At 44.6% G+C, this 18,494-nt stretch overlaps 1 protein-coding gene across 7 annotated transcripts in view; it reads right to left on the bottom strand.

The window, feature by feature from the left end:
- LOC144105674 (TNF receptor-associated factor 6-like) overlaps positions 1-18,494 on the bottom strand; it is a 55,169-nt gene that overhangs the window by 21,021 nt on the left and 15,654 nt on the right. For 4 of the 7 annotated variants that reach the window (XM_077638781.1, XM_077638779.1, XM_077638775.1 and 1 more), the window contains 2 exons: positions 17,937-18,107; positions 17,389-17,553 (listed from right to left, as the gene is read on the bottom strand). In XM_077638781.1, the coding sequence (XP_077494907.1) occupies positions 17,389-17,553; positions 17,937-18,107 (336 nt within the window). Of the gene's footprint in view, positions 1-12,314; positions 12,932-16,354; positions 16,481-17,388; positions 17,554-17,936; positions 18,108-18,494 lie in introns of those variants that run through there. The other 3 variants (XM_077638778.1, XM_077638776.1, XM_077638780.1) reach the window with 3 other exon arrangements.

The raw sequence follows: 18,494 nt of genomic DNA on the forward strand, positions 1-18,494 counted from the left end.
ACTGCAATTGAAAATCACCCGCTCCGGCAAGGGCGGAGAATAGAAAGTGTCTTCGCGGCACAGTCAAGCTAGAATGCGGCGCCCAAAGAATGAACAAAAAAGCGGGATTTGATGAAGAAGATAACCACCCGCCAAGCGCACGTTGATGAGTTCCAAAGCCTATAAGGTATGTGAGCTGGCTGGGCAAAGCGCCAAAGGTGGAAGCAGAAATATGGCTGGCGCAATAAGGAGAGCATTGAAAGTGAAACTACTGCACACGGTCGCCGATAAATTATTGGCATCAACTTAAGATTTTCGAATGCCAATCACGTGTGATGCTGCGACTTTCTGGCCTGCCCAGTAGTAGTAGTGGTTTATTTAAAGAAAAAACGTTAAAGAAAAGAAGGTTGCCGGCAGCGGTAATTGCTATCTAATATCTTAAGCACCCGTGTTGCAGCCGGCGGAGGTGAAATTTAAAGGGAGAGGGCAGCGAAGAACAAGTAAAGAGGGGAGCGATAGCAAGAAAGGACAGGCTTTGTAAATTCTGCACGGCTACAAACTGCAGGCAGTCCACTGCTCTAGCTTCGTCGCCGCATGTGCCTAGAAACGATACATCATGTCTAATTTTTCCTTCCTATGTGATATCGAAGACCTATTTGATCGGGCGCATGTTGATTTGTGGTGACGCTTCTTTGATGCGTACATGATTTCGTTGGTGCGGACACTGATACCGTCATCGTAGATCACATACAGAAGAGGTCATTGTTCGTAAAGTACGGACGCTCCTTTTCAGTCAACAATTTGATGATGCTGGTGATCGCCATGATGGGGACATGTAACACCAGTTTCCATGAACGCTTCAATGGTAATTAGTTATAGCGCGTTCCTAAAGCAGCTCGTTGCCACCAAAGGTGTCGACGAGGAGCACACGGCTAGGTTGGAGCGTCCGGAAAGAGCCCTGATATGGTCTCCGTTGAAGAAAGAAACTCTTGTAGAGCACTCTTTTAAAGGAATAAGTGCTCCTTTTGCCTTGCTTTGTATTTTGGATTGATATGAAAAGTCCATTACAACAAACACCGGATACAACGAACGAAATTCGTGGTACGTCCAGTTCGTTAAAAGTGGGTTCGACTGTAATACCAAAGATCCAGCCTGAAGCATATGGTTCTTTTTTTTTCGGTGAGGGCAATCTGATGATCATTATACATTTTTATGGAGCAAGGGCATCTACGGCTAAAAGGCGCCACAGCACAAGGTATTTACGATTACTCGAGGTGCGGTCAAAGAGCCATTTTCCAAGCATTTCTCTCCTCATGAACCGAGCGCCAGGCCAGGGTAAAGCTTGTACCCATTGTATCATTGTGTCATTGTATCGCAAGTGCAATCTATTGCGATCGAGAGTTAGCAGACATCTCAAGGGTTAGTGGACCTTTGATTTTACAGATGTCGGGTCGGATTCAGAGCTCTTTAATTGTAATAAATGAAAGCAACGATAATTTTAAGTAACTGGGGGTTTCAGACCGCCGTTTAGCGGAAAGAGCATTAAGCAGAGGTTATTCTTCATTCAATATTACTGGATTGGCGCACATAAAGCGCCTTTGTTTTCGCGCTTACTTTCTTAAAATTTACTGTTGCCATTTGAAAATTATACATTCATTCTTATTTTCTACAGTTTAGTTATATACATAGATAAAGGGAACGCATTTTAATTCACAAAAGTAGTATTTTCTACACTTCACTTAAATGCACGGAAAAAGGTAACGCACTTGTCATTACAAAGACAATCTCGGTTATAGTAACGTGCATCAGCGCAAGAGTATAGGCGAGGATAATGCATTGCAGTGGTTGTGCGGTGCTAGTGTCTTTGGACCCGTGGATTTGCTAAAGTTGCGGCTCACCATTTATGTGCAATTTCTGATGCGCACACTACTCGTCTGTTTGCTCATTGGTACTGTTTTTGCATGCACTTCACCAAAGGTTTTTGGTTTTTATAAACCAAAAACCTTTGGTTCGTGGGTTGGTTTATAAACCAAAGGTTTATCTGGTCAGACAAGATGTGGCGCTCGTCTGCCGGTTACCTGAAGTGATGCATGACCTTTGTTTGCCATTGTATTTCTTTTTGACGGCGACCTAATCGCTTTACAGTTACTGCGCGTCAGTGAAGGCACTTTATTAGACAAACGTAATCTACGTGTCACGATGCGCTGTCTTTTTGTTTTGATTTGTGATGTTTAACAAAGGTTTTTTATAATGAGGTAGCACTGAGTGTCTAGACAGGACAGTTCACATTTCATTGCTCAGGAGGCAGTTTGGAAGCTGCAGGCATTCAGTAAAATTTCACTCTTTTTGTTTGCCTCAAACTACTTATAATAACCAGAACAGCGCGCACTAAGACACGGACACGAAGGGAGACACGACACACACGAGCGCTGACTTTCAACTGGTGTTTATTGTTTGGAACGAGGCATATATACAGTTCCAACAACACAAGGAAACCAAACCATCCATTCATAGATCCATAGTCAATTCATGCATGTCGCACTGAACAAGGATGATAACAACATTATCATTTTCCTTTCGCTAATAATGCCAATTCTTTAGGACTGAATGATAAAGAGGGGCTACTGACGCATGCGTCATTAGACCAGGCGATGTGCGCTGCTTCGATTATTTCGCGTGTTAATTGGTCACTTTGTTTACTTAAAATTTGTGTGCTAGTGAAGTCAGGGTGGCAAGTTTTGCTTTCACAGTCTCTACAATGAATCCCGAGATGCCCTTTTACTGTGTTATGCACGTTGTTATTGTGCTCCTTCAGGCGTTCATTTAGGCATCTCCCCGTCTGACCCACATACAGCTTGCTGCATGACAAGGGAATGGCATACACTACACCTTCTTCAGATGATACGAATTGATTTTCATGCTTGATGTCGCAATCTCTGGGAACGTATTCAGTGTTAACCATTTTGCACATCTTCCCAAGCTTATCCGGAGCCGAAAACATAACCTTGACACGTGCTCTATTCGCTATCTTTTTTAGTCTGTGGGAGAATTGATGAATGTAAGGCACAACAGTAGTTTTTTCTTTTTCCTTCCGCGTCTCTGCCTGCTCCCCTTTTCCATTTTTTGCTTAAACTACTGAGAATAGATTCGGACACTATCAGCTGCTTGGGATAACCAGCCTTAACGAGCCGATCAGTTTGGAGAAGGAAACTATCTTGCATGGAGTGCATGCAAGATTTGTTAAGCGCGTTGTGGTAGCATGACTTCGCCACGGCACGTTTTACCAGCTTAGAATGAGATGACATAAAAGAGAGCAATGGCTTTCTGCTTCGTGGCTGGTAAGACCAACACATGTGATGGTGCATTAATCTGAGTTTGAGGTCTAAAAATTGGATGACATTGTTTTCTGGCACTTCAGTAGTTAGTATGAGGGGGTGAAGGAACTCAACAAAGTTAGCTTTGATCTGCGTAAAGACTGCGTCAAATTCTTCCACATTAGAGTCTATAAGAACAAGAAAGTCATCAACATAGCGAAAATATTGTACAACCTTTGACCCTTTCAATTTTTCCTGAAGCCTTCTACCCTTTTGTGCTAACAACAAGTCACTAAGCACGGGAGCTATGCATGACCCGATGCAAACTCCTCGTTTTTGCAGGTAAAACTCGCCATCCCAGGAAATGAAGGTAGAAGTTAAATACACCTGAAGTAGTTCTGAAAAGCCCTCGGCGGATATCCCGTTCTTGTTTTAGAATTCAATTAATCCTTGCTGGTCAATACATTCTGCTAAGCACGCGAAAAGCTCATCATGTGGTAGTGAATAATATAAGTTCTTGACGTCAAAAGAGCAGGCCTTCAGTCCCTTGTTCTTGTTAGTTTCTAAAAACTGGATTACATCCTGCGAATTTTTTACCTGGAAAGAATCGTCCAACGTAAGCGAATTTAAGATCTTCTTTAGAAAAACGGCTACAGTTTTCTGCCATGTGCCTCTCTCAGATACGATCACACCAAACGGACACTCTGGTTTGTGGGTTTTTGCGCTAAAAAACACTTGTAAACTAAGTCCTTTACTTTTATCGGCTCTTTTTGTTAACAGTTCAAGGTTAAGTTTTTTGCACACTCTCATGGCCTTAGCTTTAATTCTTTTCAGGTTAAGGTTCTTGGCCACAGAAAACGAAGGCAAAATAGCTTCCCTACCCTTCTTGACGTACAATTGAGAGGGTAGCACTAGGAATCCCCCTTCCTTGACAGCTGGGAGCAAACACAGCGAATTTCCCTTCAAATACGAGACAGTTCGCCGAACCGAGACGGTGTTCACTGGGGCCTTGCAACGCAGTAGCGCATCAACTCCTTCAGACACGCACCTATCTGATTCTGCCGCCGGTGCCAACCTGGACACCTGTCTCACCAGGCTCAGAAGTTCTGCGGGCGACCTTTTGGGTAAAAGGGCATCTCGGGATCCATTGTAGAGACTGTGAAAGCAAAACTTGCCACCCTGACTCCACTAGCACACAAATTTTAAGTAAACAAAGTGACCAATTAACACGCGAAATAATCGAAGCAGCGCACATCGCTTGGTCTAATGACGCATGCGTGAGTAGCCCCTCTTTATCAATCAGTCCTAAAGAGTTGGCATTTTTAGCGAAGGGAAAATGATAATGTTGTTATCATCCTTGTTCAGTGCGACATGCATGAATTGACTATGAATCTATGAATGGATGGTTTGGTTTCCTTGTTTTGTTGGAACTGTATATATGCCTCGTTCCAAACAATAAACACCAGTTGAAAGTCAGCGCTCGTGTGTGTCGTGTCTCCCTTCGTGTCCGTGTCTTAGTGCGCGCTGTTCTGGTTATAATGAGTTACCAACTCGTCCAAGCATCCGCTTTAACGAACCTCAAACTAGACTACGCAAACACATGTTCATTATTAGCGTTCACACAGTTCATGTCTGCTGACAGCTCAGTTAAGGTCAGTTTTACCTTATAGGCTTACTTTTGCCAGGGGTATTACATACGGGTTGAGATTTTATTGAAATCAGCAAACAAACAGCGTGTTACGCTAATCTTTTTACGTGAAATAAAAGCAAGCTACCATCAATAAATATTTTTGGTTTGAGACATCCAGCCCACAGTGAAGATGTCCTGCAGAGTAAGAATAACCAATTTCTTCACTTCTATTCATCCAGTGGCGTCTATGAAGGAAGATCTGGGACACCACTTGTAACAATTTATTTCTGTTTACTTCATTTTATTTGGTCTTCGCCCATCGGTCCATGCTTCCCTTGCCTTAGGCCGTGGGTGGTGACGTCACGATAGTTGTCGCAGGAACACGTTCAGTGTTCACTTTGTTTAATTAAGTGCGCCCTTTGCCAATGCCGTTCTATCAGTTCAGCTCCAGTGTGGATTATTAACGCCGCACGACGTCGCGTTAGGCTCTTGATGGTCTGGGGAAAGAAAGTGCTCGATGGTTGGGCGACAGATTGTCGAATCATGGTTGGTCTGCCTCAGGACAACTAAGACAAAGACAGTAAATTGACACGCAGGGGAGCATGACGACACTGGACGTCAGTAAAATGAGCTCTTGGGCAAGTTGCTAACTTGTCTTAGGCATAATAGCAGCGCAAAAACACACAAGAGAAGAATAGACACCGAGAGACACGCACAGCGTCTGTGCGTGTCTCTCGGTGCCTATTTTTCTCTTGTGTGTGTGTGTCTGTGTTTTGTTCTTTTTTTTGCGCTTTTACTATGCCTAAGACACTGGACGTCCCTGTGATAGGTTGATATCCTTCAGACCGCCTTTTGCTCTCGTCACTATTGACGTCATGGTGAAATGAACATAAATTTAATCGTTACATAATAACGTCCACTGTCGTTTCGGTTGGTTTGCCTATTACCCATGTAAACGAACGTCAGGCTTAACGTATTGACTCATTCACATTCTTTGTCAACTCGTTTATAATAAGCTGTCTTATTTTCTATGAATATGATCAGGTAATCTCCGGAAATGAAGTCCTGTCGTGTTATAAGTCGCCAGTCTTCCGGGTTTTGACATGGGTTTGTCTGTGAGCGCTCACATGCGGTTTTACACTTTTAACGAGAATGTTTTTTCGCACATTATTGGTTTAAATGATTGAGCTTGATGCCACATGGTTTCTTTCTTGTCCATAATGTTTGATCGTGACTCTTAAATCAGCACTGAAAACATTGCGCAAAATGAATGTTGAAGCCAACATGTTGGCCAAGTAAAAGGCATTGCCGGAGAGTCTCCGATAGCAGAATGCACCGAATCGACGGTTTTAGTGTCGTCTCCAGGCTACGATAATGCCAAACAAATAAACGAAAACTAGGTGTTTTGAGTGCAGTTTCGATTTAATTCCTTGCCTAGCAGTTCTCGACGTATTCTCTTAAATTTATTCACAGTAGTGAGACTAACCAGCGCACTTGTTACACTTTATTGGTTTCATTAGGTGCTTTTTTTTACGATCGTTCATTCAGAACCACATGGCATGTGAAATTACCTAGGAAAGTGCCACAGTTAGGTGCACGTAGTAAGATGGACTGGAGCACCGACTGCGCTGATTAGTGGAGATAAGTTTTGTTACACCGAATAAAGCTTACCAAGACGACAGGAAGCGCTCGAATTTGGCATTCGCGCTGGCCCTGGCGCTGGTAGAGTGTTCCGGCACTGCCGCCGCTCCGGTGTCTCCAGGGTCCGGGGGGCCGCACGTTTTCTCCCCATATACTGCAGGCGTGCGCATGCACCGTTTCATGCCCCGCGGTTGTCGACTTTTAAGGCGAAAGCTTCACTGGACTAGGGGCGCCGATTTTGCCGTTGGCTGAAGTTTGACCTTCATTTGAGCGGAGCTGCTCCGTAGCCTTGGCAACACCGCCGTTGCGTGTGTTAGCCGCCGCCGGCATGGCTCATGCTCTCTCCGCAGCTAGGTCACCGCCTGACCACGTGACTCGCCGCGCGCATGCTACAGCCTGGCAGGCTAAAGGAGCGCCGCGCTGGCCTTGTCAGTGCGAGCTTGTCCATGCATGAGAGCGAGGCTTGGCCGTCTTCTCTGAGCATTGCGCGGAAGCGGGAGGTTTGAGCCGTCTTAGTAGAACGGCGTCTGACCCCCCCCCCCCCTTCCCCCCCGCGGATATCGCCCGGCGACCTGCTTCACTGGAGAGGGTCCGCAATGCCGTGCACGCGAAGCTTTCACTTGTATATCCAGGCTAAGCCACATTTAAGCCACAACCATTCCTTTTGCGCTGCACAGGCGCGTCGCCTAACGTCGCCGCCACTGCTGCGCTGCTAGTCGCCGCAGCAAATCCTTTTGCGGCTGTGATGACAGGTTGCGCATTTTGTTCATTGCCTTTTCTTGTATAGAGGGACGTCACGCATGATTTTTTTTTCATGCCTGTGGTACGTATCATCACGTGTTCGTCATCCGCACAAAGTTGTGACCCCTGTTTTGTTAAAGAAATATAGTTTTAATTTCTTTTTTGCCGAAGACAAGCACTCAGTTGGGCTGCCTTTAGCTTTCTATAGCATGCAATTAAGTCATATAGCCCTTCGATACAGTCGTTGCCGTTATGGGCTCCGTGCGCTGCAGTTTGGCGCGCGCGAGTGGCGCCACCTGGTTAACAGCGGTGGCGAAAGGCGGACGCAGCCAACGCTGTTCTCTGGTTCAGTTTGCAGTGAGCGAGGCGAGCGGTGAGGTGTTTCGTCCGAAGGCGAAAACAAACTTGGATAATTATGGGTGCTCTACCTACTGCTGTTTACCCAATGTCATAACAGCTATAGAAACACTGCAGTCAAGGTACCGAATATATTTAAACGCCTTTCTTGGACATCGTGCATGCTAGCTCATGCACAGAGGGTATGCTGGAAATGAGTGCACTGTGGAATTAAATTCATGAGAGTGAACTGGGAAAGGGTTTACATTGACTGGGGTGTTTTGAACGTGCCATCATTGGTAGGAGCTGCTGTATGTCTTTATGAAGAGCGAAGGAATGCGCTTAGTCAGTCACAGGAAATGGTCTCCGGTGAAGTTCTTGGAGCAAGCATCTGAAGTTTAAGTCATCGTTTGTTATGCTCAACCGTGGTTCAGCGTGTCAATTTTGTTTCTAGTTTTTTTTTTCGTGCGTGTGTGTATGCAGTGGGAGCGACGTCGTACTTCTGAGAGTGCTTATGTCGTTTTTCGCATTGTTTCACCTAAGCTTTTGTGTATTTATTTGCATCGTTTTATTTCCTTCAGTAGTTTAAAATTTTGTATCTTTATTTGTTGCATTTATGAGATCTTAAATCCTGTTCTAGACGAATAAAAAATTAGAGAGTGGTTCAAATTTCTCTATATATATATTTCTTGGATTTCACAACATCACTAAACCCTTAATTTCGGGAATTAATCCTTTGATTTTATTTACGTTTACCGTCCCAATGCAACGAAGACTATAAGGGGCGCAATAGTAGGAGGTTCCAGATAATTGCAACCACTTGGAGTTCTTTACGTGCACTGACATCGCAAGTACGCGGGCCTCTAGAATTTTGCCTTCACCGAAATGCGATCGCCGCAACCAGGAACGAAAACGAGTCATTTGGGTCAGCAGCTGAGCACCATAACCACTGAGCCACCGCGGCGGCCTTTCTATAGTTAAGTATTTACCAAAAGAGAAATACAACCAAAATAATTCATGTAATTGGTGTCTTCATGAAATTCCTGAAATGAAAGTCCTGTGGAAGATACTTAAGCAAAAACCCATCGTCTTTTTGTATGCTTTGAGCTATGCTTCTCTGAGAGGAATACACAAAGTAAAAAAGTGTCGATCCTACAGGATGTAGAGCACTATCATCTGATATATATGTGTAGTAAGTTTGCATTTCTAGCCGACCATTCACATAGTCGATGTCACAGTCGATGTAAATTACATAGCTGATTTCAATATTAGGGTCAGAGCCTTGTTTCTCAAACTGTAAAGGTACTTAATTAATCTCAATAAGTTCAACTGCGCTGCCAGATATTGCAGTGCCGTCGGGACTGCAACACAATCATGGTTGCTCGGAATCGGTGATCAGCCCAACCTGAAAGCAATTGAAACGAAATGCAGCAGTGGTGGCGTCAAGGCTTTCAATGCGTTGAAATTCGCAGAGAAGAAGGCGTTGACTTAAAATGGCATCGCGGTCAGTGCGCGTCTGCTATGCGGCGCAGGGCCACCACGGCCAGCCTCGAGGGGGGCGCGCGCGCACTCCCTTCGAAAGACCGGCCGTGTCTGAGCGTCCGGTTAACGCGGTGAGTGCCACGAGGCGGCGCTGGCGATGTGCTTGCTGCTGGCGCCACCATACCAGCGCACGGAGCCCATAGTAAACTGCACATCTCCAACAAGAAATTTTTTAACTTTAACCCAACGTTTCGAAGCCGACTCGGCTCCTTCATCAGGGGTGGCTGAGGGCAGTAGCTAGCGTCTTTTAAGTATGGAGGGGAGGGGTGGTCAAAGGAACGACAGCTGTGACGCGAAAGGTGCGGGGGAGGGGGTTTAGGCTGTTAGTCACGCTGGCGCACTGCAGGGAGGTGCTGAATGGCGACTTTTTTTCGTTGCGTTGAAGAGCGAAGTCCATGGGCATATGGAGCTCCTTCACCCCGCGACGTCACGAGGATGCGGTGGCGCTGTTGTTACCAGCGACTTTCGCATGGTAGGCAAAACAGGTTCCGCTTGCCCGTGCCTACCGCAGCTGCCGCAGCTCCCGGCGGCTGCTTCAAGCCTGTGAACTGCAGAAGCAGCATGTATTGACCAGCTGCGTCACTGCTGGATCCGCGTAGTAGCATAAAAAATATTAACTTAGCCTTGATAGGTTTCTCGCGCATAAATGCCGCATTCGGAAACTGGCTAACAGGCATTGGGCCACGGTAGTAAAGCGCGAAGTCTGGGAGTCGATAGACACTGCCACTCAATGCACTTAATAGCATGCAAGTTACTGCGTTCATTCACCTGAACTTCAGGATAGTAGGCTGATAATTGCTCAAGGAAAAAAAAGAAATGCAGCTGCACAAGTACTTATCACCTTGAGCCGGAGTGCACGGGCGCCGACAGGTTCACTCGCCCCCAAGGAATGCGTTTTTTTTGCTAATTGCACACCATATTAATGGCGTGTTTTATGACATTTAATATTTACTTGAAACTGTTTCTTGATATGACGACGTAATTATTTCATTCGAGTAGAAAGAAGTCTGGTAAGTTGTGTCAATCTTGCGCGGTCGCGTTGGTGTGCTTAGAATAGCGTACCTTAAGTGTGCTAAGCGCCATATGCTTTTTCATTGCATCATGCATGTGTCATGTTTCATGAGGTAGTACATGATCGCGAAGCTTGTTTGGAAAGAAGCAGCCGCAGGCGTGCTACTAACAGACACGTGGCGAGATGGAGAGGGGACGCGGCAATGAAAAGTGTTTTCGTTATTCATGCATGCGATATGTAACTAAACTTGGTGCAAATATGAAATTCCTACGCTAGTTTCAGTAATGCCTTTTATTTACAGCTATACATGGTGCAGTTCTGGGTAATTATAATGAACACCGTCGTCAAGTCCCCCCAAGGTCTCAAATAATTGAGTAGATAGTGCGCAGTTTTTTTATGCCAGCATGTACATAAAGCCCTCTTCTGTACGATGACGCGATTAGTTCTTTTTCTATGTGATCAGTACTTGTGCATGCATGGTTACATGAAAACGTTTCTTACGAGAAATAACTAACAGAGTACTGCACGTGTAGGGACAAAAATCGAGAGATTTATTACGCTCTTCAACGTCTCAGGAATAGTTTGCGACAAATGGAATCATTTGATTCTCATGCGAATTACGAAGGTGAGTGATCCAGTCGCAGAAAATGTGAGAGGTCACAAAACGAACCTTAAAATTTATTCCCTCGTTTATGGCATCTTCGCTTTCGCTTTGGTCAAAGAAATGCGGCACTGAAATCAAAGAAATTTCCTCACAATTTTTGACGACCACACTTCTAAAAAGCGTAATTTATAAATTTGTACTCAATATTTTGCTATAATTTTTCGTCACGAAACTAGACTTGAGGGCTAGGAAAGAAAACAATTCTAGAAATCAAAAATTTTCACCAAATCGACCAGCTTAACAAGAGGACAAGTCGGCCTGGTTGGTTCGTGGTCATGCGGCTAAAAACAGCGCTAAGCGAGACTGGAGATCAGGGACACGACGCTGTCCCCACTTTTCGCACAGCGCGACACGTACGTATGTCAGCAGACGATGAGCGCATGTCTGCTCCGACGAAACAAGGCCAGCACTTCCCCTCACTATTGTCCCGAAGTAAAATCATTCCGGCTAGTGCAGAGTGTCAAAACTTGTTTTATTCAATGCCTAGCGCATAAATAAACGGCAGGAACGCTTTCTACATGTTTACTACTAACCATATATACAATACAGTGGCAAACTATTTCTCTTTATAGGCCGCACGTGGCCAACGCGAGCTCGTGTACTTCAACAAATTACTAAGTTGGAAGCATCGACCATTGCTATGATTCGCAGAAACTGGAAACGCGCCTACAAGCCTTGAAAACCCGCGCTCAAAACCTCTCCGCGACGCCACTCCCCGACCTTTTGCCTACCACGAGCTCGCTAGCGACTGCAGCGCCACCTCGTTTGTTTACAAACATGCAGGAGGTCTATACTGGGGGCAGGTTTCCTTTTGTGCGGTTGATATTGTTCGGGGTGGTTTGGATATGCCAGGATTCCAGAAGGAGCCTTTTGTGGTAATTGGCCCCCAGTATATGCCCAGGGACTTCGCTCTTCAACTCTACGAAAAAATGTCGCCATTCACCACCTCCCTGCAGTACGTCAGAGTGACTATCGGCCTAAACCCCCCTACCCCGCCTCCGCGCCTTTCGCGTCACAACTGTCGTTCCTATGACCCCCCTCCCCTCCATACTTAAAAGACGCTAGCTACTGCCCTCAGTCACCCCTGATGAAGGAGCCGAGTGGGCTTCGAAACGTTGGGTTAAAGTTAAAATATTTTTGGTTGGAGATGTGCAGTTTATTATAAGCCTTCAAACCCAACCAGACAGGCAAATCTGTCAAATGTTTAGTCGTCGCCATGCCGATCGGTCATCAAGAATCAGGCGTTATATCATAATGCTGGCAGCATTTTCTGTCAAGTATTGATTCCCTTGCAGTGTTTTGACGGATACACTTTTAACGCACTCTGGGTCTTGAGGCAACTAATGAAAAGAATGATTCCCGCGTGCGATTTTATATCTCCACACATACGTTCCGTCTCTCATGTAATATTTTGCTTTGGCAAAGCAAGAACGAGGCAGACATTATTTAAAATCAAATCAAATCATATTTTATTTTCCAGCAAGTATCTGGATGGTCACCTGGGCTAAAAGGGGTACGAACAGCTTGACGAAGGCCCAGGAAATCATTACATGGCAGCAGCAGACAGAAAGAAGTAACAATTTAGAAGCAATACACAGAAGTGGTCATCAATAAATAAATAGAAAAGAATTTATACAGCGTATGCATGACAGCAGCACAACAGAAATAAGCTAACAGAATGTTTATCAATAATGAATGAATGCAAAAAAAGCGAACGAGAACAGGAATAACAAAAGTTTTCTTAAACGACATAAAAAAAATACGGATTGCATTTGCACAATGTATGTTCACAGCTGCTTTGGACTAAATACAGCAGTATTTTTATACACTCTCGTCATACTTCGCGTTATAATTCATTTTTACTCATAAATGCTGAGAGCAACTGAAAACTTATTTGGAGACTTGCAGCCTCGGCTGGTCCTCCGCGCGCTGTACGTCGAGGACTGCGTTGTGCTTCTAAAAATAAGAACATCATCCGTGGTGCAAAAATTATTTGTTACTGTTTCCTCTCTCTATTCTTTCTGATGGGTGAAGGATGATGTTTGAAGGACATCGCAGTCTCAGGCGTGCACCTGAGAGAAAGGAAGAAAATAGTTAATTTCTAACTTATTTTCCAGCATGCAGCAGAATGTGAAAAAGAGATAGACAAAAAACTACCGAGGGCACTTAAGTCTACTTACATGCTATGAATGCGAAAGCATTGTGCACTACTGCTGTTTCCTTTGGTGCGTTTGTTATTATGTCTGCGGTATTCTGTGCATATGTGTAACTTAGTTCGCATTGGCCACAAAACCACACACCATTCGAAGCTGCGTGAGGTAATGCCCATGTATGCAGAATTTGTAACTCTCTACTTAACATTCATAGATGGCGGCTAGTCCTCATACCACCACCAGAGCCGCGGCGCAGCGGTTATGCGATGCGCCACTGCACTGGCAGGTGGCTGTTCCTGTCACAGCCACCCGTAGGGATTGTGCGACCCGTGTTGCTATTCCCGAGCAACTTTTCGCACAGCTGGCACGAAGCTCCTCCGAAATTGCCTAAGCTTCCTTTCATTGGCTGCAGCTCGTGCGGCACACATCGCAATATACCCAAGCTACCCGAGTTACCCTGTGGTAGTTAGTGTGGACACTTTTTATCCACGCCATTATAAGGCAAGTAACGCTTACGAATTGATAAGAAAACGCAAAGCTGAAGTTATGAGCAAGCTTTGTAACTTAGGCTTTCTTGCAGAATCAAGCTTATGCACGTGCGTGAAAATAAAAGGAGAATGAAATGTCTAAATGTCTTAAAGTTTTAAAATTGGTCTGGAGTTTGGACAACAAATATAAAAGATGGCAATGCTGTTCTTCGCAGTGGACCGCACCGGCTTGCAACACAGCCCGATGCATGAAGACAATATATACATCTGTAATTAAGTGTTTTATATTGGTTCTATAAGTGGTTATGTCGGTGGGAACATTTGAAGGTGACTTACATGTTTTAAAGCTTATGTATTGAAAACAATAAATCGTTCGCTGCGTCCTCAAGTAGAACTCTTGTGGGATATTCACACCTTCACTTTGCGTGATTCATTTGTCCTGTGCAGAATGTGATACGATGCTCATATTCGTGTTTTCGATGGAGGCGAAATTCCAGAGGCCCTTCTACTATGCGTGGGCTGTCAGTGCACGTTAAAGAACCCAAAATGGGTGAAATTTCCGGAGCCCTTCACTTCGGCGCCCCGCATAGCCTCCCAAGCAGCGCATGTAACCGGCACAATATAGAAAATGTGTTGGCAAAGGCCGGTCCTACAAAGGACCGGAGTGAGACTTTCCTATTCCAATAATGGGCTGATAATAGTCCAAGGCGACGTGTTCTGGAAAAGTGCACAGTGCTCACCGTGTGGCCAACAGGCTGTCTTTGAATCAATATCGCAACAAAAGAAGCGCCTCTATTCCTCCTTAGAGATCATTTCTTTAAAATCAACGATGTGATCACGGCGGCCAAGCAAGCGCCAAACGTTTCACCATTTGGCATCAGGTAATTTAAGATTCCAGCACGTATCGAACGATATTTGTAGCTGAATAAATATACGAAACAGCACGTTCTCGGCTACTTTGTAGTTTAATGTTATATACCTCACTAGCGTAGCGATGGACTAAAACAGTTCAGAAGCAATGCTATACGAGCGGCTGGAAATTTCTAAAGCTTGAATTTTGGAGCGACTGGAATTTCTTAAGGATGCTCTTGTTTATGCAGTCTTATTTTACTCGTAATGAAGCCTCAAAAAAATTTTCGGACAGGCCGTGGCAGCATAGACAAATGAAGAGGTAAACATTCAAATACGAAATGTGTAAGTATTAATGTGAGGTTCTCTCTGCATGATGCATGCTCCAGAGAACGAAATGCCTATTTGCATTTTCTGAGCACCTTTTAATTCAAAAGCATCCTGTTCTTCTGCGAGTAGTTTTTTGGGACCTAATTGCCTTCAGCTCCTTTTTTTTTCATTTTCGTTCTTTTATGAGCGCTTCCCAGGGCGATCATTTCTGTCTTTTTTAAATTATTATTATTTGCTGTCAGTTGCAAACTCTATCCTTCGCGGGGAAATGTAATATCGTATTTTATAAGCGATGGCGGAGTTCGAAGTGTACGTAACGTCACCAAGACTCTATACGCAAATTACCAACAGCCACCAGTCTGGGAACAAGCAACCAGAATGAGATCAAGCAACCAAACTGTCAACAATGACATTGTTCGCACGAGCTTAAAAACACTCTGCCGTCTTATGTCGACATGTCTGAAGATTGTCCCTGGCTCAGGCTCTACATCGGCTCAATGAATAGTGAGACGTCCGGTGCAATATTCTGAGCTAAATATCAGGAGCTCAGCTCAAAATCCGGACATTCGGGAAAATTACTGGGCTGCCACGATGACGTAGGCAAACAGACACCTGGTGTGCATTGAAGATCAACGGAAAAGAGTGGCTTCGTTACACGATTCGAAGATCATGTCGTATGGGAGCCATAAGACTGCCTATGTACCGTATTCAGCAAAAGTAACGGAGCAGCAGTCAAGGCTGGAGGATCGGCCACACAGCCGAACGGCGGCTCAGCGGTTCCCGGAACTGGCCCCTTTTCACCGGATGCGGGAGTCAGCTGGCTGACGTAAGCCTGCTTCGTCGCTCTCCTTCCTTGGATGGTTAGAAGAAAGAAGGTCGCATGTGCGGCGAGCGTTATAGGGTCTTCGGAGTGGTACCATACAGAGCGAGGGTGAAGCTAGTTTACACTTGTGACCAGGCAGCGTAGACCAGTGCCGGAGACAGCAACGCCGCCTCTCGGCTGCGAGCCCACACCGGCCGCCGGAGCAACTGCTCGGTTACTTTCCCAAAGACGGTACACGCTCCAAAGGCACTTAATGTAGACCTTGACATTAACTTCCTCCTTTATACTATACAGGTGGGAACGTAATGACACGGGCTTGATTTTCCTCTCGTGGGGGTGTTTTCCTTCATCGAATGCAAGGTACTATGAACAAAGAGGATTATCAGAAAATTCATGAAACGGCTAAGTCTCCTTAGGTGCCAAAAAGCCTTAGGTGCCAGCAGCGGTGGCTGAGTGGTTATGGCACTCGGCTGCTGGCCCGAAAGACGCGGTTTCGATCCCGGCCGTGGTGGTCGAATTTCGATGAAGGCGAAATACTAGAGGCCCGTGTACTGTGCGATGTCAGTGCACGTTAAAGAACCCCAGGTAGTAGAAATTTCCAGAGCCCTTCACTACGGCGTCCCACATAGCCTAAATTGCTTTGTGGCGTACAACCCCCATAAACCAAGACCAGTCCGATATCGTCACACAGTGATGAAATCATGACTTCAATAAATTTGATTTCGGCACAAAATGTGCCCTAATAGGACGAAAATATTGGTTTCATTTGTGTAAAAATGTCTGGTATCTGTCTATAGGGCTAACTGGCAAAGTTTGTGCGCTAAAAGTGTTCGAAGAACAAAACCTTATCTTTCTGTTCACTATCCTACACACTCCCCTTGGTGTCGCACTGCTCTGTCTTTCGAAAACAGCTCTCATTACGCCAGTGTGATTTGTTCTTCGGACACGTTTACATTATCACGAACACCGGTTGCATGGCTATGTCAGTAACAAAGAGTAATGAGAGAGAGTTTATATATAGCTGCTCTTGGTGACTCCTTCGCTGTGAGTGATAGGAATTGCTGACATTATAATGGCAGTACTAACCTGCTATACCAGGCAAATGGCCTCAGGGGTGCTACCTATGCAAAGGGGGCACGCTGTCATCTTACGATAGCATTGACGCTCAACGTAAATAAAGCATTCTCTTTACATTGCGTCGAAATATCAATATTCACTCATCTTACCAGTTTATTTTCGCCGGTTATTTATATACGCTATGAAAACGAAATGCGAAGACACACACTGAGTCAGGAGTCAGGAGAAGCAATTAGGACTACAGAGGTAACAATAACGAAAATTTTAAAAGAACCCTACCTTTTTTGCTTTCTTTAAAATATTTTCGTAGTGGAATGTGGCGGTCATGTCAAAAGGCCGAACATTTTATGTTATGCTACAGGTTTTGTTCTAAGATGAGCGCAGAATTTTACACTTTGTTCGATCCACGAAAATGAAAGGAGCATTGAAGAAAAGCTGATTCGTTGAAGGCACGCTGTACAGTTTATAATTTATTTCTCTAGTCTTCACAGCTTACTCGACACACCGCCTGAAAACTTCATTGCGGCAACTCACACAGCATTTCTGCGCTCTCACTACTAAGAAACTTTGAGCATATGATCCCGAATGTTCAAAATGAAAACTATTGCCAGAAAAAAATTATAATTAGTGGCTCTTTTTTAATAATATAACAAAGGACGGAAAAACTGCTACTAGCTGCGGCATCTGCCACCACGACCGGAAACACTTGAGATGCGGCTAGTGTGAGAAAAAGGACAGGGAGAGCAAAAAAAGGGGGAAGCAAGGAAAGAATGCATAATGCGATTCCCGTGCTTAAGATGAATTCCTACCTCGGGGGCTTCATTCATACTTGCAGTAGTAGAATTGGTTGGCAGAGGTTTGCTTTTCTTCTGACAGAGTTCCTCATGTTTGCACACATTTTTCTTCTTCACCCTTCGTTCGCAAAATTGGCATTTCATAATGTGGTCTTCGTTGTCAGTATTGATAACGGCTGGCTGTCAAGGAAAAAGAATGTATAAAACTTGTTGAGGTTTGCCGCGTTAAATCAATTATTATCATAGTGTAGTCCTAAAAAGTTTAGGGGCTCATGCTCCCACACATTTTCGGCTCTTGGCTAACGACCGATACAGGTATAATCTAAAGTATGCAAGAACTTGCGTTTCCTCAAAGGAATCTACAGAGTCATAGTCTAGAAAAAAACGAGCTCATAATGCAACCATCTCTGCCTTATGCAGCGCCCTTTATGAGCACAGCACGGTATCTGGCGGAAAATAATCCATGCTTTCCACATAGCGTGCCATCAGGCGCGATATAGTACGCCAAAATATCTTCAACAGTAGGACTAGACACTATAAGAAGTGATAAAATATAACATTACCTTACTGCCATCTGTAGCCTTTACTTGTTGGCTTTTATTTTCGTGAGCAGCATGTTTAGATTTGATTTGAGACACAATTTTCAACTGTTTTTCAGTATTTCCTGGCTCCACAAATTCTTGAACCACTTCCCAGATGGCCCCAGGGTTTTCATTGCAAACTCTTTCGTGCTCCTGAAATAAAAGAGAAGAAATGAGGTCACGCGTTACAAATAGTGCGAATCATTCCTGTGGGGCTGTGAGGTGGCGCGTTTGGATGACGAACTTATCTTCACAGTGATTTTCGTAGATATTATATCTCCTCTGCATGTCCTAAGGTGGTGATGTCGCCAATATTAAGGTCAAATCACGTTTGGAGATCCTAGTGCTTTTATTAGTGCTTTTTACTGGCGGAATTTTACATCTGAAAGATGGTACCTCAATTTTCCTGCGTAAATAAATGCCACAAATGTAAAAAAAAGACTGCAGAAAACATGGGCTATCTTCAGCCAGACTATCTGTTTGCGTGTAGGAAGCGAAAAAATTTACAGTGCCATCATGATTACCCCAAATCGCTCCCGG

This window comes from Amblyomma americanum, chromosome 9 (assembly GCF_052857255.1).
Source record: "Amblyomma americanum isolate KBUSLIRL-KWMA chromosome 9, ASM5285725v1, whole genome shotgun sequence".
NCBI classification, from domain to species: Eukaryota; Metazoa; Arthropoda; class Arachnida; order Ixodida; family Ixodidae; genus Amblyomma; species Amblyomma americanum.